Source organism: Cryptotermes secundus, unplaced genomic scaffold (assembly GCF_002891405.2).
Source record: "Cryptotermes secundus unplaced genomic scaffold, Csec_1.0 scaffold603, whole genome shotgun sequence".
NCBI lineage: Eukaryota > Metazoa > Arthropoda > Insecta > Blattodea > Kalotermitidae > Cryptotermes > Cryptotermes secundus.
Window position 1 is genome coordinate 1,300,166 of NW_019721770.1, and position 26,349 is coordinate 1,326,514.

The 26,349-nt window shown below is 40.6% G+C and overlaps 1 protein-coding gene across 2 annotated transcripts in view; it reads left to right on the forward strand.

Annotated features, from left to right (window-relative positions):
• LOC111875740 (sialin) overlaps positions 1–26,349 on the forward strand; it is a 37,030-nt gene continuing 10,681 nt past the window's right edge. Inside the window, exons 1-9 of one of the 2 annotated variants that reach the window (XM_033750194.1) lie at positions 35–101; positions 1,178–1,341; positions 7,642–7,871; positions 11,600–11,830; positions 12,949–13,033; positions 14,380–14,600; positions 15,719–15,865; positions 17,810–17,942; positions 19,889–20,044. In XM_033750194.1, coding sequence (XP_033606085.1) covers positions 1,317–1,341; positions 7,642–7,871; positions 11,600–11,830; positions 12,949–13,033; positions 14,380–14,600; positions 15,719–15,865; positions 17,810–17,942; positions 19,889–20,044 — 1,228 coding nt within the window. In that variant the 5' untranslated portion in view covers positions 35–101; positions 1,178–1,316. Of the gene's footprint in view, positions 102–1,177; positions 1,342–7,641; positions 7,872–11,599; positions 11,831–12,948; positions 13,034–14,379; positions 14,601–15,718; positions 15,866–17,809; positions 17,943–19,888; positions 20,045–26,349 lie in introns of both variants that reach the window. The other variant, XM_023872231.2, reaches the window with a different exon arrangement.

Below are 26,349 nucleotides of genomic sequence, written 5' to 3' on the forward strand. Positions count from 1 at the left end.
CCAGTTTTATCTGCAAGTAGTCCACCATGAGCCTTTCAAAAATGTGAACTGAAATTTATTTCATTTGCCAGACTACCACCATTCTCACTGGAACATGGCAGGTAAAGTCATATCAATAATTATTAAGACGAGTGTAAATGCGTGATCATTAAAAAATTAATTAATTATACTAATACTGTTCTAGGCCTTTCTATGAATTTGTGTTTTATTCTACAGATAGGGGGCTAGCTATATCTATTGGACCCAACTGAGTAGGTTTTACGTGAGGACTGGGACAGAAACCAGTTTCCGAAATGTTGTGTTTTAAAAAGGAAAAGGACGTTTTTTTTTAAAAAAAATAGACAAGATGATGGATAATGTCCAAAAACATATTACTTGAGCAATTAATCATCGTCACAAACTTTTAGATCTTAGTTACTATAGGATTCTGACAATGGTGCATAACACACAGAAATATTGGGTTTTCGGACTTTATCCATCGTCCTGGTTTTAAGATAACTAAGAAAAACACAACGTTTTGGAAACTGGATCCGTTTCTGTCCTCAGGTGAGGGAAAACACCTATTCTGTTTGGTCCCTTAGAATGATAATATTAAAATTAATTGAAGGAAAATAAGAAGTGAAAGTGTTGGCTGGATTAAACTCAGAATAGGGTAAAATGGGGGGGGGGGGGCTTTGTGAACACTGTGATGACCCTTCATTTTTCATGAAATCAAGGGTCTGCTTTACCAGTGAGTGCACATCAACTTTTCAGGAAAGATCCTGCATCACAGAGAGATACTTTCTGTATATTCAGAGTAATCTTAGGATTTTTACTGGATCATGACTTTCTAGGTTACAACACTGTGTTGTATGGTAGGTGGGTAGTGATATTTAGGAGGGACATACTGCCTCAATCTTCAGATGCTGAATATTCAGGGCTTGAGGTGGGGCTGGATGGCATCCCGGTTCTTTTCTAAATGACTTAAAAGCATCCTGTTACTTCTTTGGCAGTAAATGCAATGTACAATACCTTTTTTTGTTGTTGTTATCTGTTTCATGGTTGTACAGGCTACTCCCCTGCGTCGTCTAACTAAATTTTGCTTTCATGTGGTACTGTTTGAAGCACCCGAGAATGCACAGTCCCACATCACATTTCTCGCACTTCATCTGAACACGTTTCCTCTTTCCACGTGCAGAACAAACACGGCATTTCATTCTCATGGCACAAGAGGTCGGCCAGTGATGTTGATTGGCCTCCTCTAGACGAAATATTGTGGATGACAAAGCAGGAGGTCAACCTAATGGGCGTTGTGGTTGGGAGCGACACATTACAGCATGTTCCAGCATGTTGCGCATAAGGGTAAGACGAAAGTCCCTATGTGACAGTTTCGCACCGCCGGATGATAGCAGGATGAAACTGTTCAGAATCGTCAGATCCAGTAAATGGAAGACGCTTGTTTGGCAGCAATAAGGGTTTTTCAAAGAAAGTAGAGGGCAGGCAATTTTCCTTTGTATCAACTTCCGCCAAATACCCTGAATAAGCTGAGAAACTTGTGAAGATAGAAATATATAGGCTTATGGCCAGCACACTTTTATGGCATGGGGTTTCTGCTAACAAGCCCAAGTGTTACAAACAGGAAAGATTTTATACTGCAGAACTGTTGTGTGTAGAAGCGGAAAAAATTTATACTGCAGAACTGCTGTGTGAAGAATTTTTTAGTTAATTCCATTCATTTATCATAAAAATTGTGTTAGATAGAGCAATTCCAAATACAACGCCCAAGCGCTCTAAGTGGAACTGGCATTTAAACGTAGAGCAGAAACGTGGATTTAAACCCCTGCAAGCAGCGGGCATTTAAATAAACCCTGGTCAGCTAGCTTTACCTGCGTTTCAAAACTCCGGCGGTTAAAGGTTAAGGAAAGATTCATTTTCGTATTCTTAAGACTGATAATAAATTATACAATGTCGGAAACAGTTTGTCCTTCTCTTGCCTTGCATCCCATCCCATCCCATCCCAATGCGGAGGTGGCCTGTCTCCAACAGAACAGTTGTTTACAACAAAATTTTAAATTTTTCTATTGTTGATGTCACGTCTGAATTCTTAGTTATTTTATTGAAAATGAAAACACAATATGTTACGCCGCGGAGCAGGGGGGCGTGGAGGTATCCCTCCTCGCCTCCACTTGTAATGTCGCGACGCTGGTACCACTTGTAACGTCGTGACGACGGGGGTGTGCAGGTACCCCTCCTTGCCACCCCAGCTTATGCTGTAAGGAGTTAACACAATACTCCTAGCTCACCCTTAGCTAGGATTCTCCTGTTCGGGGTTTCCTTCTCTCATAAAGCTGCCACCATCTATTATATGACCTAAGAAAGGTGATGTAAGTACCGAGGGCCGGTAGCGCGTAGTCGAGCGTTCACTGTTGGCTGGCCCTTTCAGCGCTGTCACCTCTTATTACTGCCGTAGAGCGGGCGTGTCAGGTCTGACCTGCCTCTACCTATCGTCTGTCATCTCTATTGTGGGAACTACCCCCTGACATATAGTCATAGCTCCCTCTTGACAACTCCTCATGTAGTCTACAGGTAGCGACATATTACATTATTATTACATTTTAAGGGGCGTTGGTATCAAGGCTACTAACTGTTGCCTGTGTGGCAGGTGCCTCTCCCTGTCCATTCCTAGTACCTCCCCTTAAGCATTCGGCTGCTGTTGCAACTCTGATTGTGGTAGGATCTTCTGGATGGTTCGATGAAGGTGGTCGTGGAGGGTGAATCACATTTCCCTGCGTACATCCGATCCTACCTGCTCTATATATTTACATGAATTACAATATTTACATTATTACAAGGCCGACTTTCAGTCGGGTCTACATAGTGGATTTACTTGAAGCTACGCTAGGAACCTCCCCTTCGGGGGTGTAAAACTGGAGTCTCTCTCTCTCTCTTCTACTGTATGCAAGTATTAATCGTTCCATGGGATCCTGTTTCCCTACTATTCATTAAATACGATTACATTCTCCTTCGTCATGTTTCACTCTTACATAATCTACCCTTAGTTATATATATTGAAACCCGCATACTATATCTATCACTACACGCTAACCATAACCTTGACACATACACTATAAAACCCTTCTTGCCTGACTCACATCCTAGGCAATTACATGATTCTAGTATCCTCCCCTTAGGGCTCGCCGGGCACACTGGAGCTTGCACCTTGAAATCACTCAACACCCTTATCAACAATAATATTAAACAACATGGCTGATATGAGTAAAGAAACTTACTTGTAGTACCAGATGCAGGCCCACTGCCTCCGCTTGTAAGGCCCATGTTGAAGAGAGCCTTCGGCTGACAACTCAATATTATCTGTTAGATCAGAATCCCAAGTCCCTCGAAATTCAGTAATTTATAGTTTTAATTTGCTAATTCAGCTGTTGACGACAGAGGGTGGTTAACTCCTCCCCAGTGTCCTCAATCCCCAAAGTTATGTTCTAATTGGTTATTATCGGTGGTTGTGGGAGGGCCTATGGCGTCTCATCGCTGCGTAATTAATAACATCATTACCTTCAGTGGTCGAGTGAGGCAAGCTTCTTGCTAGTGCAGTTACGCATAAATGCTGATCATCAACATTCTTAACCTATTTGCCTGTCCAGGTGTTGACATACTACTGTAACGGCTGTAACACACTTTTCGCAAGTCTTCAGACACTTAGGTAATGACTCAAATTTCCAATCTCAAATTTGAGCCTCTACACAATATCTTGGCAGAAAATGAGGTACACATTTCCTACTCCCTCCTACTTCATTGGACAGAAATAAATTTGGTGTTGAAATAGCATAGTCGGCAAACTACAAATACAGTTATGAGGGGTACAGGCTGTATTCTCACATCCGGTAATACATATATAAACTTGTAGAATAATGTGAGAACCCATCCAATTTAAGCGATGGGTCAGACGTTTACAGTAAATAATCACAAAAGTTTCTATTGTTGATGACACGTCCCAGCCGTAAGGACGCACATATTTTATTCTATTCCAACCAATGGGAATTTAGCCAGAAATTTTAGTGGGGGGGAGGTCCTTGGGTTGATCCTTGCTTCAATGACAGAAACTGTACGAAATGTTATTTTAGTTCAGCATCAAATTCATTTATCGGTGAAAATGGAGAAATGGATAATTCGCAGTAAGAAACCCGAGTTAAGTGAAAGTGGCAGTAATGAGCCATGTGCAACTGTAAGTAAAAGTGAAACAATTGTAAGTTCCATCCACTGCAATGAAGACGAAACCACTGTATGTGTGAATACAGCTGCAATACATAACTGCGTGACTCAAAATCAGGTGCATGAAAATGACGTTAATTATTTCCCTAATTACTGGACACAAGATCAATGGCTAGAAAAATTGAAAATATACGAGTGGTTGACAATTAGTAAACAAGGGCTAGACTGTACAACATGTAAATCAGTGGGAACTCTAGGGCCTGCAAAAACACAAGGTGTGAAATTATCTAGTGAGTGGTGTGAAGGTAGGGTCAAGGAATATGGTGAAACAAAAGAGAAGAAACAACAGTCGATTAGGAAGAAACTGTTTTATCATAAACTATCGGCAGCTCATGTTAAAGCTAGTGACATTTTATGCCTTGCTAAAAAAGAAACAATTGAATATCTGAATGTTAAAACACAAGAAAAACAATACGTTACAACTTGTCGCATATTTAGGACAGCTTATCAAATAGCGAAAGTGAACCGTCCCATTACAGATTTAGCAGCTTTGATTGATTTACAAGAACTAAATGGTTTAGCTATGGGGCGTATCTTGCAGTCTAATCATGCGTGCACTGATATTTGTGATCATATAGCAGATGAAATGAGAAGGAAACTTGTTAAATATATTATTGATAATGATCTTAAGATAGGTTTCATGATCGATGAGACCTCTACTCGAAGTAAAAAAGAAGCTATTGTAATCTGTTTATGTTGCAAACTGCCTGATTATATGGATGCGAGTAGTTATTTTTTTGATATAGTGGAATTAGAAAATACTACAGCTGCAACGATTAGGGGCGCCTTTCTCAACAATATCAAGAGTAACGGATTTCACAGTGACTTTTTATCATGAAATTGGATTTCATTTGCTTGTGATGGGGCCTCTAATTTACTTGGAAGGCATGCAGGTGTTGCACAACTTTTGCTCCAAATGTATCCTCAATTGATTGTTTGGCACTGTAGTAATCATCGATTAGAAATAGCGGTGAATGATAGAGTACGGGAAATGTCAACAGTGTGCCAGATACAATCGTTTTTTGATAAACTCTATTCCGTTTACAGCATGTCTCCAAAGAACAAATCTGAATTAGAAACTGTTGCTGCACAACTGGGTATGAGATTAAATACCATAGGACGAGTGTTAGGAACGACACGTTGGGTATCGTCTAGTGCGTGGTCTGTGAGAGCCATATGGAATAATTACCCTGCTCTTTATAAGCATTTTCACAATGCATCTGTAGACCCAAAACACAGGGGAAGGGAGAGAGCTCAATATTCTGGACTGAAAAGAAAACTAAGCGACGTAAACTTTGTTCTCAATATGGGACTTCTGTTCGATGCTTTAAGAGAACTTGAACACCTGTCTTTAAAATTACAAGAAAAGAAAATCACATTGCCTGAAGCACATCATTTAGTTCTTGTTAAGTATCACGTCTTTCAGTCCATGGCAAATAATCGAGGTGAATATTATTCTGAAGTTCTAACGGCTGCTGATAAATTAGAATTTAAAAGAGTTAGCTTAGAACATGGAAAAGTGCATAAGATTAGTGAACAACAATTCTTTCAGAAATTAAGTGACAATCATCATCATCATCAGTAATCTGTCAGGCGACAGGTCCACAGTCTCTTCCAAAACAGTTTCTCCACTTAATGCGATCTTCTGTTTTTGGAAAGAGACTATCCAGGAAAAGTGATAATGTGGTAGTTTTTCCATTTGCTTTCCACATAAGTGACAATATAAACACCCAAATGTTCACCACTAGAGCTTCACATGAATCGACTGGAAGTAGTAACACAACATGGTCAAACAGGGACAAATACAGTCAGTTTCCGTATTCTGTATTGAGGGGGTGGGTTTCCCCAAGCACTTCGACCGGTTACTGGTCCATTGTGCGTCCGCCTTTTAATTTCTACTGTCTCCATACCCTACCGGTACTGGTGCTTACTATCAGCCCCTTTCTGCCAGCGAGGTTCCAACCTCTTACTGGCAGTGGTATCTAATAGTTAGTCCCTTTCTATCAGCGAGGTCGTCCCTCCTCTGGCAGGGGTTCCTAGTCCCTTTCTGCCAGCAAGGTTTCTACCCTCTACTTGGCAGTGGTACCTAATACTTTAGCCCCTTTCTGTCAGAGAGGTCCCCCCTCCTCTGGCAGTGGTACCTGATACTTCCCCCATCTACTGGAGGAATTGGAAACTACTTGGGCGTGAAACTTGGCCTAATTTTGCTCAGAGGTCTCCTAGAGACATGAGGTTCTTTTACGTGCCGTAAATCTACGACACGGGACCCACGGCTTAAAAGTCCCTCCTGGAGGACTTGTTCCCTGAATTTTTCCGCCCTTAAAAATTCCACGACCTCCGCCGGGTTTTTGAACCCGTGTACCACGAGTCATGAGGTGGGAACGTTACCTCTAGACTACGGAGGCCGCTAATACAGTCAGTTACTGGACAACTTGAAAATAATGGATAAGGCTAAGTGGGTAAAATGTCAAGATCCATATTTTGCTGATAAAGAGATTAGGGAACTTGCTGAGTCATTTATGGTGTGTAAGAAAACTTCAGTTCATGGATTCCATGAATATTACATGAAAATAATGAATGGTGACGACATGTATCCTGATGAACTAAAGCCGTTGATTGCAGCTGCAAATACTATTATTATTTCAACTGCAGAGTGCGAGCGTGCATTCAGCAACATGAACAACATTATTTCAACCATCCGAAGCTCGATGCTTTTAAAAACAGCATCTAGTTTAATGTTTATTTCATCAGTGGGACCCCCTCTTAGTGCTTTCGATGCTGAATATTATGTAAAACAATGGCCAAAGAAAGGACGTTGACATGCAGATTACCAGTCTTGTGCAGCCCCCGCAGATAGCAGATCAGTGACTTCAGAAAGCAATGAAAACATCTGGAAAATATTCTAAAGATAAGTACTCGTAATGCATGTGTGACTTTATTTTAACGCATGCCATTTAAACTACAGTAATATGTTCGTAGGTCTTAGATGGAACACAGACTATATACATCACTCGGTATATTTTCATAATTTATGTCTATGAATTAAAAGGGGAAAACCATCCCGGTTCTATTTTCATTCCACCTCAAGCACTGTGAATATTCATATTTTACATGAATCAGGGGATAGTGCAGTCAGTATAATGACTGGCTGCGAATGGACATCTTGCTGTGTAGCTGAGGTAGAGGTAAGGAATAGATATAGAATTCTAGCAAGGAAGCCTGTTTGGGAAATACACTAGAAAGACTGAAAGGGGTATGGGATATATATGGAATAAATTGAAGATGATTTTAATATCTGTGATGCTGAAATTTCAGGCTCTATTCTCACAGAGCTGTTTAGTTTTATGGATGAATTTGACTGTCTACTATTCACAGGATGCATGCCGGAGCGGGACATCCTATGGTACTTGGTATTCATAGGTTTTGCAGTCAATTATATGTTCAGACTGAATGTCAATATTGGCATTGTATCTATGGTGAAGAACCGACCACTAAAATTAGATAATACATCATACTCTAGTGTATGCATGGAATCACAGTCATCACTGACTTCTTATAACAGTAGTACCAACGTCACAACAATTGGGCTGCACCTATCTGATGAGGTAAGCTGCTCAAAATATTACACATCAATATAGTCACCGTGGCTGTTTCTCAGGTTGCAATAACATGCATTATGCTACTGTATTTTTTGTAGCTACTTAATCTGCTTAAAGCGTTGTGATGAAGAAGTTCATGGTTTATGTAAGTTGTTTCAATTTCAACTGTGAACAGCACTGTGCCCAATTGCAATAATAATCTATGAGGGTATTATTTTTTTTATTGCTAGTGGGGTGGGACTAAGTCCCTTGCACTGCGGCCACTTCTGGCCTATTGTACCAGACCCAGATGATAGGTGAGGGTGATTGTGGAGCAATTGGTGGAATGAAGATTGGCAGGGGAAACTGAAGTACATGGAGAAAACCTGCCCCAGCGCCATTTTGTCCACCACAAATCCCACTTGACCAGACCCGGGATCGAACCTGGGCCACAGTGGTGGGAAGCCAGCGACTAACCACTTGAACTACGGTGCGGCCGTCTATGAGGGTAAGTCAATAAGTAAGTTACAAATGGATATAGAACTTAAATAAGAGTACTGATTTGAAAAATGCTTTTATTTCTCAACATAATCTCCCTGTACATTAAGGCACTTGTCCCATCGTTTCACAAGTCCCTGAAAACTAGCAGCATAAAATTCCTTGGGCTGCTGTTGGAACCAGGTGGTGACTTCCTTTTCTACAGCTTCATCGTCGGGAAAATGTTCAGCTGAGAGATAGTGTTTAAGAGGGCTGAACAAATGGAAGTCGCTTGGAGCCACGAAGATTGCCACAGAGGAGAATATGCAACGGGTTGAAGACTTAATCCAAGCAGACAGAAGGGTAACTACAGACACTATAGCCACTGCTATTGATTGCTCACACAGCATGGCCTACCTCATAATGTACGACATGTTAGGTTTTGACAAAGTATGTGTATGATGGGTGCCGCGCATGTTGACCCCACAACACAAAATGCAAAGAATGGATCTGGCATTACAGCATCTCAATCGCTACCTGAATTGTCACAGGTGATGAGTCTTGGGTTCACCATTACCAGCCCGAGACAAAGCATGCGTCAATGCAGTGGAAACATACTGCGTCGCCTGCCAAAGAAAAAGTTTAAGGTTACACCATCCTCCAGGAAAGTGATGCTCACAGTCTTCTGGGATCACGAAGGCATACTGCTCACCGCATTCCCGCCTCAAGGACAAAGCGTAAATGCCGACTCCTACTGTAACATCCTCAGGAAACTTCTTAAGGCCATTCATCGGAAGCGACCAGGACTGCTCACCAAAGGTGTGTTGCTCTTGCATGACAACATGTGTCCCCATACTGCCAAAGACAAATGAGACACTGCAAAATTTCAAGTGGGAAGTTGTCAAGCTTCCTCTGTATAGCTCCGACCTTGCTCCAAGTGACTTCCATTTGTTCGGCCTTCTTAAACATCATCATTCGGCTGAACATTTTCCTAACAATGAAGCTGTAGAAATGGAAGTGACCACCTGGTTCCAACAGCAGACCAAAGAATTTTATTCTGTTGGTCTTCAGGGGCTTGTGAAACAATGGGACAAGTGCCTCAGTGCATAGGGAGATTATGTTGAGAAATAAAAGCCTTTTTCAAATCAGTACTCTTATTTGTTTAAGTTCTATATCCATTTGTAACTTACTTACTGACTTACATATGTATATTTGCTTACATATTATTCAGCCTTCTGCCTTCCCACAGAAAATTTCCCAGCACTTCATTTTGTGCAATACGACTAGCTTCATGGAACATATTGCCATATGGTCTAGTGAAAGTCAACAGACGTTTTGGAGGAACATGTCCCCTCCATCTTCAGGGCTGAAGAGTAAGCCAAGCAAGAAGCCACCATGAAGCAGGCAGCAAGCTGTGTAATTTGCTTGCGGAAAACCCTGCTTACATCCTGTTGCTTTCTTACTTGGTTTACTCTTCAGCTCCACAAATGGAGGTAACATGTTCTCCCAAAACACCAGTTATCTTCATCAGACTACATGGTATGATACACAAGAAAACAGAGCTCTTCTTAGCCACCGCTGTTAGAACTTCAAACGTACATAGCTTCATAGAAGTTTATGTAGAACATAAGAAAACACAAAGCCAGTACTAAAGTTATATTAAGGCGATCTTACAACACGAGTCTAATTTTAATCAATTTAAATAATTATACTTACTTACTTAATCCGTTCCTCTTATACCGTTACGGTGTTCAGGTTGTTTTTTTCATTTTGGACATTTTGATCATTTTACAGATGATAGGACTCCTTGGACGAGGGATCAGCTTGTCGCAAGGCATCTACCTAAATGCAGGACAACATAAACACAGAATAAACACATACACATACCAAACATCCATGCCTTGTGTGGAATTGGAACTCATGATCCAGGCTTCCAAGCGAGTTAAGACAGTGAATGCCTTAGACTGTTCAGCTACTGTGACTGGTCATATATTTTTAACAAGCATATAAAATGTTAATTTTTATTGTAGACAAGGCACTCTGACATGCTGTGTCGCAATCAGATGTGTTCTTCTTTTCAACATAACTTAAAGTACTCATAGTATTACAAACAAAGGTATTAAAATATCGTGACATGACATGTGGGAGCTGGGGAATGGAGTCAGAGAAACACCACGGAGATGTTCATGCCTAGATAACGGCTTGGCCAACATGTTTTTGCAACAAATAAATCAAACATAATAGGGGAATTGTTGGAGGCAGCTAATTATTGTGAACATGGAAAGTTTGATAGCCACCAGACAGGAAATGCATGTCAATAAACAAAAGACAATGATCAATATCAAAGTCACAAATACCATGACAGATGAAGTGAGGGCCAGCCAGGAAGAAATGAGAACCGCAATGAGGGCTGGCCAAGAAAATATGACTGGGCGTTCGCTTCTACTAGTGGTGTGTGCTTCTGCTAGCGGAGCTTAAAATAAAATTAAACTGTTATAAATTGATTGCATTATGAATTTGATATATCCCTAAGTTTAACTGATTGCACACTTTTTTTTCTCAATCGTTATTTCACAGCAACACTAATGCTTACTTACTGCACTCACCTCTTCTAACGGCCTCTCTGCATTGCACTGAACTGAACTGAAAACTAACCCATTAACTAACTTGCTGACTCACTGATTGGAATCACTGACTACCTGCACACAGCCTCACTCATTCCTCACTTGTTTTCTCTGGACTGCTCTGAATTAAACTGAACAACTGCAAAAATGTGGCACTACATTCCTTCAAGCAATTGCTAGCAAGTACATAGGCAACCTCGGTCTTCCTCAGCTTAGCAGTATCCCAAAAATTGCAGATGTTATAAATGGAGTGCACAGGCTGGGCAAAGCAATTCTCTTGCTCCCAGCACCCACGACAGTAGCGATTTGTGATCTGGACTACTTTTTGTTGACGGATTTACTGGATTCTCTGACACAGACACACACAAACAAACACATCAAAGAAGGAACAAACAAATAAACAAACAAACACATATACACACAAACAAACAGAGTTTCTCTCTCTATCTAGTGCTCACCACCATGTCTTCACTGCCATTGTCTGGTAATGACTTCAAGCAGAGGACAACTGGAGAAATACACATAAAAGCTCAACGATAGCTGGCATTCCAGACAAAATCTCGGAGCCCTCCCAAACAAGGAGCTGCAGTACTAACCCTGAAACAGTGACAGTTGATATAATGATGTTAAGGTTAATGTATGTTTTTTTTGCAGTTGAGATTTGACTGGGATGAGAAGCAGCAAGGGTTAATTCTTGGCAGTTTCTTCTGGCTCTTCTGGACTACACAAGTGCCTGGTGGCTTGCTGGCACAACGTTATGGTACCAAGCTCGTATTTGGACTTACAAATGGCATTCCATGCTTGCTTTCTTTCTTCATTCCACTATTTGCAAGAGCAGATTATCGTGCTCTTGTTTTCCTCAGAGCACTTCAAGGCTTCATTGCTGTAAGTATATTTTCTGAAACAGATCTTTTACTTTTTTGCAGATATCTTTCACATTTCAGGACACAGGAAAAAGTGACAAAAACAGCCATATGCTGGCTCAAAATTAGAGGTTCTCATGACATCGAACAATAAAATTATGAGGTAGGTACCGAAGTTTAACAGGAACATGCTGCATCTATCTTGTGAATACAAGATGATGTAGTATGTTCCTCCATAACGTTGGCACCTATTGACCAGAATACACAGTGTCATGTCTCAGAACACCATAATCTTAGTTACTACATTTCAGCCTACTTCCTTAGAATGTTAGTAATTTAATTGGTAGAATGTGAGAACTGAGGTTCTCATGGTGGTGGCTATGTTCTATGCAGTGTGGTAAACCACCACACTGACTGATTGACTGACTAACTACATGAAGATGAACCTTTCTTGAGAAGCCACCAGTTGTGCAGCTACTCACGAATTTGTCAACATTTTATGAAACCTGAATGTTCATTACAGTGTTCACAAGAGCTCTGCTCTGGTCCCTATCCTCACTCAGATCAATCCAGTACATACTATGCCAACCTGTCTCCCCAAGGTCCATTTTAATATTATCCTACCTTCTACCTCTTCCTAGTGGTCTCTTTCCTTCTGGCGTTCCCATTAAAATCCTATATGCATTTCTTTTCTCCCCATTCTTGCTACATGCCCTGCCCATCTCATCCTCCTTGACTTGATCATTCTAACTATATTTTAAGATGAATAGTCTTGTTTGTGTATACTGATGTACAGCTGATCACAATGAATGCACTAAGGCACATTCTTCCTTCAGTTGCTCAAACTATAGCTGAGACCGTGGGATTGAATCCCACTGGGGCATGGAGTATACCCATGATCCCTCTGTGTTCATGTGGTCCTGTCTTGCAATGGGCTGATTCCCAGTGGAAGGGACACCACTAATTTCTAAAAGATTCATATTTTCAGAAGTAATCTCTAAATTGAACAGGTCTAAAGGAGTTATATTGCATATTAGGAAATAAAATGACAGTTGGAAGGAAGTCATGCATCATTATATATTTTTGGTGTAAATTAATAACTACACACCATATAAAACACAATGTTTCTTGTTATCACAGGGAACAACATGGCCAGCAATGCATCACTTGGCAGCAAACTGGATTCCACCTAATGAACGCAGTAAATTTGTCACAGCTTACATGGGTATGCTAAACAAATAGTTGATCTTCAGTTTTTTGCATCTTTTCTATATTTTATGCATACTTCAGGTGTCATCTGTATTTGTCCTCCTCTAACAGCGTTTGAACCAACAGAAATTTTGTATGGATATCATGCCTCTACAGGTTATTATACCTTTGTATTCTTAATTTGCTACTGTCAGTAATACCAGCATAATATCTATATGAACTTATGTGGTGGGAGTGCCACTGAATGAACAACAGGAAATGTGATTTTTCTATGAAGATACATCAAAAATATATGAGAGAGGTTTAAGTTGGAGCTCGACAGTTTTTACAAAAAGAATACACATGCCAGAATCAACAAATTCTCACTCACCCACTGAGTGCACACTTTCTTGGAAAACAATTATTTGTGGATAATGCTTGCTTTATGTATGCCAGTGTGGGCTGCAATATCATGCATTGTATTTTCCCCGTTTTCCAAAATCAGTTCTTCAATGTAGTGACTGTTCTCATCATATACAGCTGCTGGCTGAATATGAGTATGATAGTGATAAAGCTTGACATTTCAGTAAAATGCAAATGGGTCATCCAAGTGCTACTGTAAGGTCTTATAATAAGATAAATTTTATTTATAGACTATATGTTATCTGTAATCACACCTGGTGGATGTCAGAGTGAAGTGGTTGGCACACCCACTTTGCATTAAAGAGGCAATGAATCTGAATCTCTGTCAGGACACTAAGTCGTTTTATGAGACTTGAGGTTCTCCCAGCAGTAACATCAGGTGGTTTATTCTGCCTCCGTCTTCAGGGCAATGGGTTGCTTTGAAAACTCTGAACTTGTGTACCTGACTATATGATGGTGTCATCCCAGAAGGCCATGAACTTAATGAATTATTTCATGATCATCCTCTGCTACTCCAAGTAAATCCTGTGATAGCATCTTGAACATTTGCATGCCAGAAGCCAATTAAACTGGATTGGAATATGTGTATGAAAATTTCAAGAGCCATAGAGAATGGCCAATATTAATCACTTAGTAGAGAATTTTTGTCAATAGATAGCACTAGGTGTCTGACACCAATGTTTACAGGCAAGGTTTCATGCTGGCTATATCTATGCCTGATTTAAGGTAAACTTTTGGAAGGATTCTGGATTTTATGTGCAGCACCATCACTGAGCAACCTTGGCATTTCTGGCATATAGTAGCTGGAGGCAGTCAGAGAGTTAGAACAGATCATGACCAGGTCTTTCCACATCCTTTTCATTTCCTTATTCACAATCATATGACCATTTTCCACCCTGAAATATATGGAGTTGAAGAATTGTCTTGAATCACACAATGTAATCATTTCATTATTTTCAGGTAGTTCTGTAGGGGCTGCAATTACCTATCCTCTTTGCGGTTTTCTTATCAAATGGTTTGACTGGCCATCAATTTACTATGTAACTGGTGTAGTTGGTGTGATATGGTTCATCACCTGGTGGCTCTTGGTGTATGATAGCCCTGCCGAACATCCGCACATCTCTGAGAAAGAAAAAACTTACATCCTCAGTAAACTTGGGGAGACAGTTGCTGAGAAGAATGTGAGTGTGAGAATGCAGTAATTTTGATCTACCTTTCCCTCCCTTGCACTTGTTAGGGGAGATAATTTCTCCTGATGTACAAGCACCTCATGTTCAAAGCAAAGAGGGAGAAGACATAAATTTAAACGTATTCTGAACCTCAGCATTAATGAATGTAACTGGTCACCTTTTTTCTCCAGTGAAATTACCAGTGGTAAAGAACTCCTATTATTTATGTGGACTGAAATGCCAGAGTTGGTCTGGCCATGACAGTGAAGAAAAAATCTCGTCCCTTCTCACAATCAAACCACACTTTTCCAAACTGTAAAAAAACAACTTTACACTGTGGGTTTCCTGGCTTACTCTGAGGAAATAATTTCCAACCTTACTCATCTTTGATGAGTAAGGTTTCTTACTATCTGCTAAACTGAAAGGGAAGAGATTCTTTTTCTTATAATATCAATGAACACAGTCAAATTTAGATGAGATTTGTATGGGCTATGGTACTATATATGCATTGATAGCACAGGCCATTAAGGAGTTACCAACGTCTTGTACAAAACCTCTGTCTTTGTTTACTTCTAAACTGAAGACAGAATAAAACTGGAGATTACACAGTGTCATAACCAAGATAAAAAAATCGTATAATAAGATTTAATTCAAATGACATCATATGAGTAATCACAATCATCATCATCATCATCATCATCATCATCACATAACATTAAATTGGTAGGAATTTTACTAGCATTCTGTATTCAGATGGGGCACGTGGTAGCATAGTTGATTGAGGCACTATGCTACAAGCCGAATATCATGGATTTGATTCCTGATGAGATCTTTGGATTTTTTTCAATTTACCTAATCCTTCCAGCCCCATTATGGCCCTGCGGTTGACTCAGCCGCTAAGAGAAATGAGTACCAGGAATCTCCCTGGAGGTATAGGGCGGCCAGTGCATGAGGCTGACAACCTTACCACCACCTGTGAGATGAGTGTCTAGAAAATGTGGGAAACTCAGTGTCTCACAACTCTATGGGCCTTCGCAACCTGCTACAGGGATAGGTTTACCTGGTGATATAAAAATATCTGTCATTTGATGACATGTATTTGAGATAGTAATATCATTTATTTCTTCAAGTTACCAACTCCTTGGAAAGAAGTGTTACTGTCAAGACCTGTGTGGATGAACATTCTGGCACAATGGGGAAATATATGGGGGCTGTTCACTTTGATGACCCAGGCTCCAACATACTTCAAATATATTCATGGCTGGGATATCACAATGGTGAGCAACACAATCTTCATTTGCCTTCCTTGAATAGACTACAAGTCAGTTTTGGCATCATTTAAATATTTGTGACATGTTTCCTTCCTTGTTGCCTGGCTGAAAGTGAAAGCTGATTTTGGTACATTTCTTCTGCCATTTCATCTACATCAGATTGTCACATTCTTTTAAATGAAAGTCAACTAGGAAACTCTTACATTTTATAGTGGGCATCATATAAATCTACTAATGAAAGATGCAATTAAAGTAATCACATTATAAACAACTCTGTACCTTTTGTTTAGAAGTCAAGACATTTTCCATAAAATTGTTTTGGCACAGTCTCTATTACAAAATACATCTAAAGAACAATATACAATTCTCATAGAAAAAGAAATTCACCATTATTCACATCCAGTCCCCTCAATGAGTATGATATCTGAACCACTCGTTCGCTTGTTTCCGTCTCTAATGCAACATAAACTTTTATTTTCAAATATCATTCCGATCACATTTAAATTTCACAAAATGTCACTAAATTACATTTTATTTTACTGTTGTGATATGTTTTAGTCCTACTGTGCCATCCTCAGGCAAGTGTTATCATTTGAAACCGCTGCGCTGTGTCAGCTTGTATGTCAATATATTACATGCTACTACTGCACGTCGTCATTGTTTGAGAATGTATGCTCCCACACTTCACTCTCGCTACTTTCATATTGTGGCATCCATGCTGTGTTCCTTTTGTCTGTAGCTCTCCCTAGTAGGGCGTGTTATCCCCTATACTGTAATGAGATTTTAAAATAAAAGTTTATATTTCATTAGAGATAGAAACAAGTGGATGAGTGATGCATCAAGTGCTTGGGTGCTGAAATATAATATGATATCTGAACACAATCTAAACATTTCAAATTCTTCAACACTAGTGAAAGATTTAGTTCAGAGAGACAATAATGTGTTCTGTAGGCAAACAAAACCCTATCTAAGTTGACAATACATGATCAAGGTGTTGTGTTCATTTCTGTCTGTGAATTTGTTTTCTCTCCTACAGCAAATAAACACAGGTCTCCTCTAATATTATTACTCTTCATACTACTGAAACAAGTTTATCCTTTGAGTTGCTTAACAATTTCAATTCAGCTGATTTCAACCTTCTATTGTCTCTAGATAAATTCTCATATAAGATCATGACCTTGTGAGTAATAACACCATATATTTTCATATGTGATTATTAACATATAAATCGAGCCTGCTGCCTCCATCTTCAGGGCAGAATATGGAGTTCCTCTGAAATGCTGGTAACCGCCTACAAACCTTCATGGTGTCACATTCCAGAAGATGAGAGTCTCTGTTTCACTTCATTGCAAAGCTGTACTTTATTTTCAGAGAGTAGAATGCAAACTACAAGTGCTCTGTAATATCAATTTTTTTTTTCCTTTGTCGCTTTATCATTTCAGGAGTTCCATACATTGGTGGCTATTTATACATTGTATTATTTATTTTAGAACTCTGTTATATTCAAATGACATGTTCCTGTCAATTAATGACTAATGTCCTTAGGAACTGTTTTTTTTCTTCCAGAAATTATATTTTCCCCAAAATATTAAGATCACATTTATTTATTCTGAAATTGTAACATGTACTTATTTTATGATCTGTAGCTGTGGGGTAACATTAAAAAGAATTTGCTTTGATCTTTATCAAACACTGAGAGTAAAATTTAATTCAGTAGCTAAAGGGAAATATTTGGTATTGGCACATTAAATTTTATGTAATATTTTGATGTGAATGTTCCAAATTCAATGAATATATAAGAGAACATTTAGGTACAGAGTTTTCTCAGGGTATGTAAAGAGAACAGTCAATGATTCCACTGAGGAATTGCTGATCTGAGGTCTCATGTGAGCTATATAACATCAAGAAACTTTAAATTTACTGGTCCTTCCATTTGATCTTATGTTTCAGACAGGTTTTCTCTCAGGGATTCCTCATTTGACTCGAGTATGCTTTGCAGTTTTAATGTCCTTTCTTGGTGACTACCTGCTGAGGAAGGATTTCATGTCACGGACAAACGTTCGAAAGATGGCTGCTGCAGCATGTATGTAACGACAATGCCTGTTGATGCAGTTAAGAGGGAAATGATAGTAGCTGCTTAATAATGAGAAATGTGATCATTTAATATTGGCCATAGTCTTTGAGAAAAGAAATTTAAATTCACTTTGAAAACTGAGAAAAGAGGAACAATTTTAAAATTTATTTTATGGAAGTTGGTTGAGAGGATGTGGGATGGAAGAAAGTAACTTGGTCCTCTGTACAGTGGTCGGTACTGAACATTTTGGATCTGCTACCTGGAAAGTGTGGCAATTTGTAAGATGGATCTTAGGGAAATGGAATGGGAGGTTGATGGAACTGACTTAGTTTTATAACCAACAATAAAAAGTAGGAGTAAAAAGTAAAGTTATCCCTGTAACAGACCGTGGAGGCCCATAGGGTTGTGAGACGTTGAGGGTCCCACATTATCTAGACAATCGGCTCAAAGATGGCGGTAAGGTTGTTACCCTTATGCGCCAGGCGCACTTTACTCCCCAGGAAAATTATTTAATTAATTCCTGGTATTCATTTCTGTTAGAGGCTGAGTCAGCTCCAGGGCCATAGTGCAGCTTGATGGATTAGGTCAATTTAAAAAAATTCGATGACCTCATCGGACTTGAACCTGCGACCTTCCAGCTTGTGGCTTAATAGGCTTTGGTAATAGCGATGTAAAATCTTCAGGTTCTGCTGCAAGAAAATTAGGTTATTAAATTTATAAGACAGTTACATTTTTCAGGAAAGGTACTGAGGATGGGCAGTGAATGCAGCTAGCTCAAAGCTAAAATGTCTGGTATTATTGGTGTTCAGTCTTAAAGTTCTGCTATCAGAGATTAATTATAGGCATACATGAGTCTCATATTTTCAAGATTCATTAAATTAAAAACACCTTGATATATTGGTTTTTTGGACTTTATCCATCGTCCTGGTTTTTAAGATAACTAATAAAAACACGACGTTTCAGAAACTGGATCTGCTTCCGTCCTCAGGTGAAGGAAAACACCGTCCAGTGATTGAGGCTAGTTCTTTCTAACGGACCCAACAGAATAGGTGTTTTCCTTCACCTGAGGACGGAAGCAGATCCAGTTTCCGAAACGTCGTGTTTTTATTAGTTATCTTAAAAACCAGGACGATGGATAAAGTCCAAAAAACCAATATATCAGTGTGTTATACACCATCGTCAGAATCCTATAGTAAAAACACCTTGATCCAGATTCAAACATAGATTTCCCAGTATCAGGCTTCAATCATTTTCATAGACCTGCTTAATCTGTTTTGCAGCAGCATAATAATTACTTGGATGATCACAATCATAATGGTTGGCAGTACTGGCATGAATGAACTTGTCATAAAATCTAGTTCTCACACTCTTTTCTCCCACAATGCATATTTCTTCATTTCTGCATATATAATCAACATCTGGTGTTAAAAGTTATAAGTACTACATTTCAGGTAATTGTGGCAGAAAGGCTAGTCTTGTAAATTGAAACTGGAATGAAGAAATTGTCACAGTAGAGAAAAATCTTGATTTCAGAGTGTTTTAAAATTATTGTCTCAAAATGAAAAGTAATTCTCATACATGCCTAGTTAATTAGACAGATCTTATGGAAATTGGTAGTGAGAATGGGAGGCATGCATGTTCAGTTCCAGACTTTGATATTAGCAATGTTGAACTTTCAAGTTCTACTCTCATACATCCCAGAGAAATACTGAGGATGGGAGGTAGATTTAATGAGCTTTGCATCATGCCCAGTGGTGGTCTTGGTATTATGAACGTTGACTCTTTGGCAGTGATACCAGAAACGTATTTTCCACTGTCACATGGAATGACCCAAAGTGTTGCATCCACAAAGTGTGTGATCTCAATGTTGCAACTCTAACATGGGCCATGCTGGGGACAAATGCGCACTCCCAGAATCTCAGATTTCCTTACTTCATGATATAATATTCTTACAGGTACCATAGGCCAAGGTTTGTTCACACTTGGACTTTCCTTCTCAGGCTGTAATGCCACTGCAGCCATTGTGTTCTCAACTGTAGCAACTGCAGTGAGTGGAGCTGTATCTACAGGACCGCTTGCAAGCTTCATTGATATCAGTCCCAACTTTGCAAGTAAGTTCCACAGTCTCTATGCAGCAGCAGCATTTTATACAAATCAAATGCTGAAATTTGGGGTTCATTATGATTATGCTCTTCTGGAATGCATTACTGTGTAGCCTGGTGGAGGTACCAGAATCTTGGAGGGCTCTGCTGCCTTGATCTTCAGTGTTTGCTTGGGTTGGAATATTGCACACACCCATGCCTGAACTTGTGGTAGTGAAGATGGCACCCTCACCATCACTCACTGCCTCCACTAAGGAGAAGGCTAGAATAAGATGGAAGAAAAGGAGGTTGTGAACATGGAGGCAGCAATTATTCCGAAACACTAGTGTCTACCAAGCTACATGGAGTCACATCTCAAAAGATCATAATCTTAAATCATATGCTGGCAAAAATAAAACTCTAATATTCTAGTGGACTTACTCTCAATTTATACACAATTAACCCATTCATTGGTGTGGATGAAACAGTGATTCCACTCTTTCTGAAAAGCATACTGTGTTAGGGACAGAACATGCAAAGCATACTATTTATTTGGAACAATTATGCAACCAAATATAAATGCAAGATGTTAATGAATTCGATATAAATTTAATTTTTAAAGGTAAAAATTGCCATATCTGTGACAGTGAGTACACAATGGATCCAGAAAGGAAATGGGTTTTAATTGATACTAAATATAAATAATCACAATCATTCACAGTCTGTTAGAAATAATCGTTTTGTTCATAGGATACTCTGTCATTACAGGCCACTGCTAGGTTGCAGGTTCCCTCATCACAGACTCTGTGCCTAAGAAATAGCTCAGACAATGAGAACACTGATTCACTTGCATGCTTCGTTATATCATAATTTTATGGGCCATCGAGGCAATGCTGATTTCACCAGCACCTCATCTGTTGTGGCTGTGGGATTTATGTTTCTGTTACCTAGTAAATGAATGATTTATTCTGTGACATTCCTGAGATTACAAAATTCTGAAGTTTATGGATCTTAGATGTAATGTCACAATATTTACATTCACAGGAATGAAATATTGTGTGGATGTACAAATTGTAAAACACACGATACACGTAATACACGATAGCTAATTATTTTTTTCCTCTGACAGTAGAGCATATAATAAAGCTGTCAGAAGTAAAGACAAAAATCACAGACATAAACACTCATGCAAGCACAACAAGAATTTAAAAAATCTGACAATCACACAATGAGACTGGCAACCCTATGGAGTGTGAGTCAATCTGTGGTTGATGGTGGGTGCTGCATATATGTCTGAACTTAACACAAGTCTAGGGAGTGCTGAGGTGTTTGTTCTAGCTGAAGTATTATTTGGATATGTCACAGAAATGTGTGGCAACTACTTTGAATAAAGAACAAAAATAAATTTTTGTACACACCTGGGAAAAAAGCATGGAGCCAGGATAGCAGTCTGTATAGCGACTCACTATGGGCTGGATGACTGAAGGTTCAGAGTTCGAGTTCTGGTAGGGTATAGAATTTCCTCTTCTCCGCGTTGTCTGGGGCTCTGGGGCCCCTTCAACCTATCTAATGGGTACTGGGGGCTATCTCCACAGGGGTAAAGCGGGAGGGATGTGAAGCCGACCACTCATCTCCATCTAGTGCTGAGGTTAAGAAAATGTGGATTTATATATCCACTCCCCTGACAGCTGAAACAATGCTGAAATCCATGTATAGCTGCAGAATGGAAGTACTCTAAATGAGACCACTACAGTTAAGAATAAAATTTAATATAGTGCTGCCTGTGAGTGCAGTCTTGTTATTTGTCAGACCTCATATTCTCTTTCCTTAATTTGGGTGAAATTTAGGGGATATTCCCTGACTAATAATATTTGTGACAAGAAAATGATGTGCCGAATCTGCTTGAATAATAGTAATAAGAAAGGAGGAAGATGTTTTCAAAAAAGAGGATTAGGTTATGGCTATTTGGCTTTGTAATGTAACTACAAATAGAAGAGAAATCAGCATAACATGATTACAAGAACTGTGAAAGTAATGTGTATGGGCTGACTAACATGGGCATGGCAGGTCTCCACATTATAAAGATTGCCTTTGGTGTATATGTACTCGGAGCCAAAAAGGAAGGACATATCACAGACACAGTACACATAGAAACGACTCCCATAGTGGACGAACCATACTATACATGACTTTGAATTTAGACATATAGATGAATAATCTTAACAAGTTTTAGTATACATAGTTGACGAATAATGTACTATCTAAATAATTTTATGGAATACACAAGATGGCAAACAATGTAATAGCTTAGCGTAAATAACGAACCTGAAGATGGCACTATGTTGCCGAAACATGTAGTAAGAAGCAACATATGAAATTGAGTGCACTACAAGACGGCCATTACGTATGTATCATGGATGAAAATCAGTGCAACAGGACGCTAAAATACAACATTATGTATATATACTCATTTAATGTTGTCATTATGTTCTTGTAAACTGTGACATTATGTGAAACAATGTTAAATTGATCAGTTTTTATCACAACAGAGTTCAGAAATAAATAGGTTATAACGGCCTTTCTTCACCCCCACAACTTGCATTAAAATATAGACAATATGAACAAGACTAAAAAAAATACTTGCATGTTCATGGCTATAAATACATGCACTTATAAACTCAGTAATGTTTATTTAACATTTAATACAATGGTTGAGTCACTATGCTACAAGCTGGAAGGTCGCGGGTTCAATTCCTGATGAGGTCATTGGATTTTTTCAATTGACCTAATCCTTCCAGCTGCACTATGGCCCTGGGGTCGACTCAGCCTCTAACAGAAATGAGTATCAGGAATTAATTAAATAATTTTCCTGGGGAGTAAAGTGCAGTCGGCGTGTAAGGCTGACAATCTTACCGCCATCTTTGAGCCGACTGTCTAGATAATGCGGGACCCTCAACATCTCACATCCCTATGGGCCTTCACGGCCTGTTATAAGGATAGTTTTACTGGGGCTGGGGTAGCACCCATACTCTCGTGCCAGGCGGTATTAAACGCCACAGCGAGAGTCGGTAAATTTTCATCCCAGCGGGTATGTTGGGAGTGATGGAAGATAGTCAGGGCTGCCTTCAGATTACGATTAAAGCGTTCTACCTGCGAAGCCTGGGGGTAATAAGGTGAAATAGTGACATGTTTTATCCCCCAGGAAAAGCAGGTATTGTAAAACAATCGGGAGCGAAAAACCGCGGCATTGTCCGAAACAATACAGTTAGGAATCCCAAAACAAGCGAAATATTTCCCCACTAAACAAGCCACCACTACGTTAGATGTGATCTTTCTCACGGGGTACATGGCCACAAATTTGGAAAAGTCGTCCAGGACAACCAAGATAGCCATGTTGCCCTGACGGCTCCGGACAAGTGGACCAACGAAATCTATAAAGGTTCGCTCCATGGATTTCGTGACATGACTATTATGGAGGCCGACCCATGTATTTTGAGCCGGCTTAGCTCGCTGACAAACGTCACACGTCCTAACGTACTTCGTCATGTCAGACCGGATCTTCGGCCAATAGAAAACCTTGCAAATCCGCCGAAGGGTTTTTGTCACTCCTAAGTGGGCGCTTAAAGCCGAATCGTGAAAATACTCCAAGAGCATCGGCCGCAAATTTAGAGGAACTAAATAAGCCTTAGATTTGTTTCGCGGGGATACATACACAATCGTGTTGTTCAGCAGCCTGAAGTTACGAATCGCCGGATCTTGTCTCTGGACCTTATCATATACATCCCGGCAGAACTCATCCTTAATCTGGTGCTACCTTATCGATTGAAAGGCGGCCGGCAAATGCTGAAGAACCAACCCGGAGAACAATTGCTCCGGGGTGTCTTCAAATTGCCGGGTCAAACAATCCGCCACCACGTTGCTCTTGCCCGAGATATGCACAGTTTTAAATTTATAGGGGGCAAGTCTCAAAATCCACCTGCCTATCCGGCCAAGTTCTTTTACATGCTTTAATAGCCAGGACAATGCCTGGTTATCAGTATGGAGGGTGAACTCCTTATGTTCCAGATACACGCGAAATCTTTCGCATCCCCAGACCACTGCAAGACATTCCTTTTCGTGAACGGAGTATTTGCGTTCTGCACCGGTGAGCAGCCGGCTAGCGAAGGCTATAGGAGCTAGCCCCTCCTCGCGCCGTTGGTTAAGAACGGCCGAGACGGCCACCTCGCTAGCATCGCATACTAGCACAAACTCCTTTGCGAAATCGGGAACTTGCAGTACGGGGGGCGTGGTGATGGATGACTTAAGTCGCTCAAATGCCTGCCTCTGAGGTCCATCCCACACGAATGCCGCGTTCTTCTGCGTTAACGCGTGAAGCGGCTCTGCCAACTGCGAAAAGTCTTTAACAAAATTCGCGTAAAAACCCACCATCCCGAGAAAATGGCGCACCGCCTTCAAATTCTTCGGAGGGGGGAACTGGGAGATCGCCTCAACCCTCTCAGGCAAAATTCTGATCCCCTCAGAAGATAACGAGTGGCCCAAAAACTTTATCTCGGACTGAGCCAACGCTACCTTATCCCTGTTTAAGGTAAACCCAGCCTTCTCGAGACTCCGAAATACTTCCCTCAAATGATCTAAGTGTTCTTCCAAGGAGCGGGAGTATACTACCAGATCGTCCATGAAATTATACACATAAGCGTGTTTCAAGTTGCCGAATAAGGAATCAACAACGCGCGAGAGCACTTGGCACCCCACGCTGATTGCCATCGGTAACTTTGTAAACTCAAAGAGACCGAAGGGTGTACAAAAAGCAGTGAGCTTCCGGCTCTTAGCGGACAGTGGGATCTGGTAGTATGCGGAGTTGAGATCCAACACCGAAAAAACCTTCGCCCCTTGGAAGTTAGCAAAAGCATGCTCCACACTGGGCATTGGGAAAGCATCGAAAACTACTTTCTTATTGAGAAGCCGGTAATCGATAACCATTCTGTACCCGCCCTGAGGTTTCGGAACTAAAAATGCGGGGCTCGCATACTGCGAGAAACTCTTCTTGACCACCCCCTTGTCCAGCAAATCGAATACGATTTCACGCAGCGCCTGCAGACGAGGGGGGGAACACTGATAGGGACGGGAACGAACCGGAATGTCGTCTGTCAGATCTATCTGGCAGACCATTCCCTTCACCGTCCCTAATTGATCAGAGAACAAGTTAGAGAAACTCTGTACAAGCTGGTCAAGCTTTCGCGACCCCGACACACTCAGGAGGGAGATATGGGCACCCAGTTTCATCAAGGCCCTTTCCGGACAAGGGAAACTGTGATAATACTCTTCCAGGAAGCATAGAGGTTCGAAATCATACCGGCAAGATTGCTGAAAGGCAAATGCGTATGACAATGTCGCAAAATCTAGTCGCATCTTGGCAAAAACTAAGAAATCTGCTCCCAGTATGCACGGCACCGGAGAATCCTCCAAAATTAGGAATTCGTATTTCCAAGAGAATGAATGGAGTTTTATTTGCAGCGAGACTGTCTGAATGATCGCACAGCTCTGGCCACCAGCCATGCGAAGATTACGATCCGTCGCGTGTACACGACACGACAAGCCGAGGCTATGCATACGGTCTACAACGTCTCGTCTGACAAATGAAAAAGAGGACCCCGAATCCAGAATGGCGGGCAAACAATAATCCCTTACCATCAAAATAACCCAAGGATTACATTTTACTGGCTTCACCGGGGAAACTCGGTTCCGAGGTTTTTCACTCACAGGCACTCGGACCTCAGACAACCTTTTCTCTACCGAGTGCTTCCATCGTTCCCCCGATCGCCTCTCCGACCGAAACGTCGGAAGATGGGCAGTCCTTTTTGAGATGACCTCTACCAGAACACTTCCAACATTTCGCGGAGTTAAGCCCAAATCGACGGGTCTGGCCAACCGCCATACTGACTGGCCGAGACCCACGACTACTTTGCTGAACCATATCAGTAGACCCGCTACGTTCCGCCCGGATCCTCCGCTCTTCAATCGCCCGGCCTTCAGCCACTTGGCCCGCAAGCGCATACAATTCCTTGATGGAAGTTGGCTTGTGCAAAAAAACTAACTGAGAGCGCACATTAGGATGAATATTTNGACTAACGCTGACTCCGGCACATCATAATCAAGAATATTTGCCGCGGCAACTACCGACATAATATTTTGACAAATCCTCTGCCACAAAATGAAACCGCTCCAGGACATATTTGGTTAGAAGGCCTTCACGGATACGAGGGGGAAGGAAAGTCGACTGGAGTTCAGACTGAACCACACCCCAATTTGCAGACGCACTTAAATGGCCACTAATT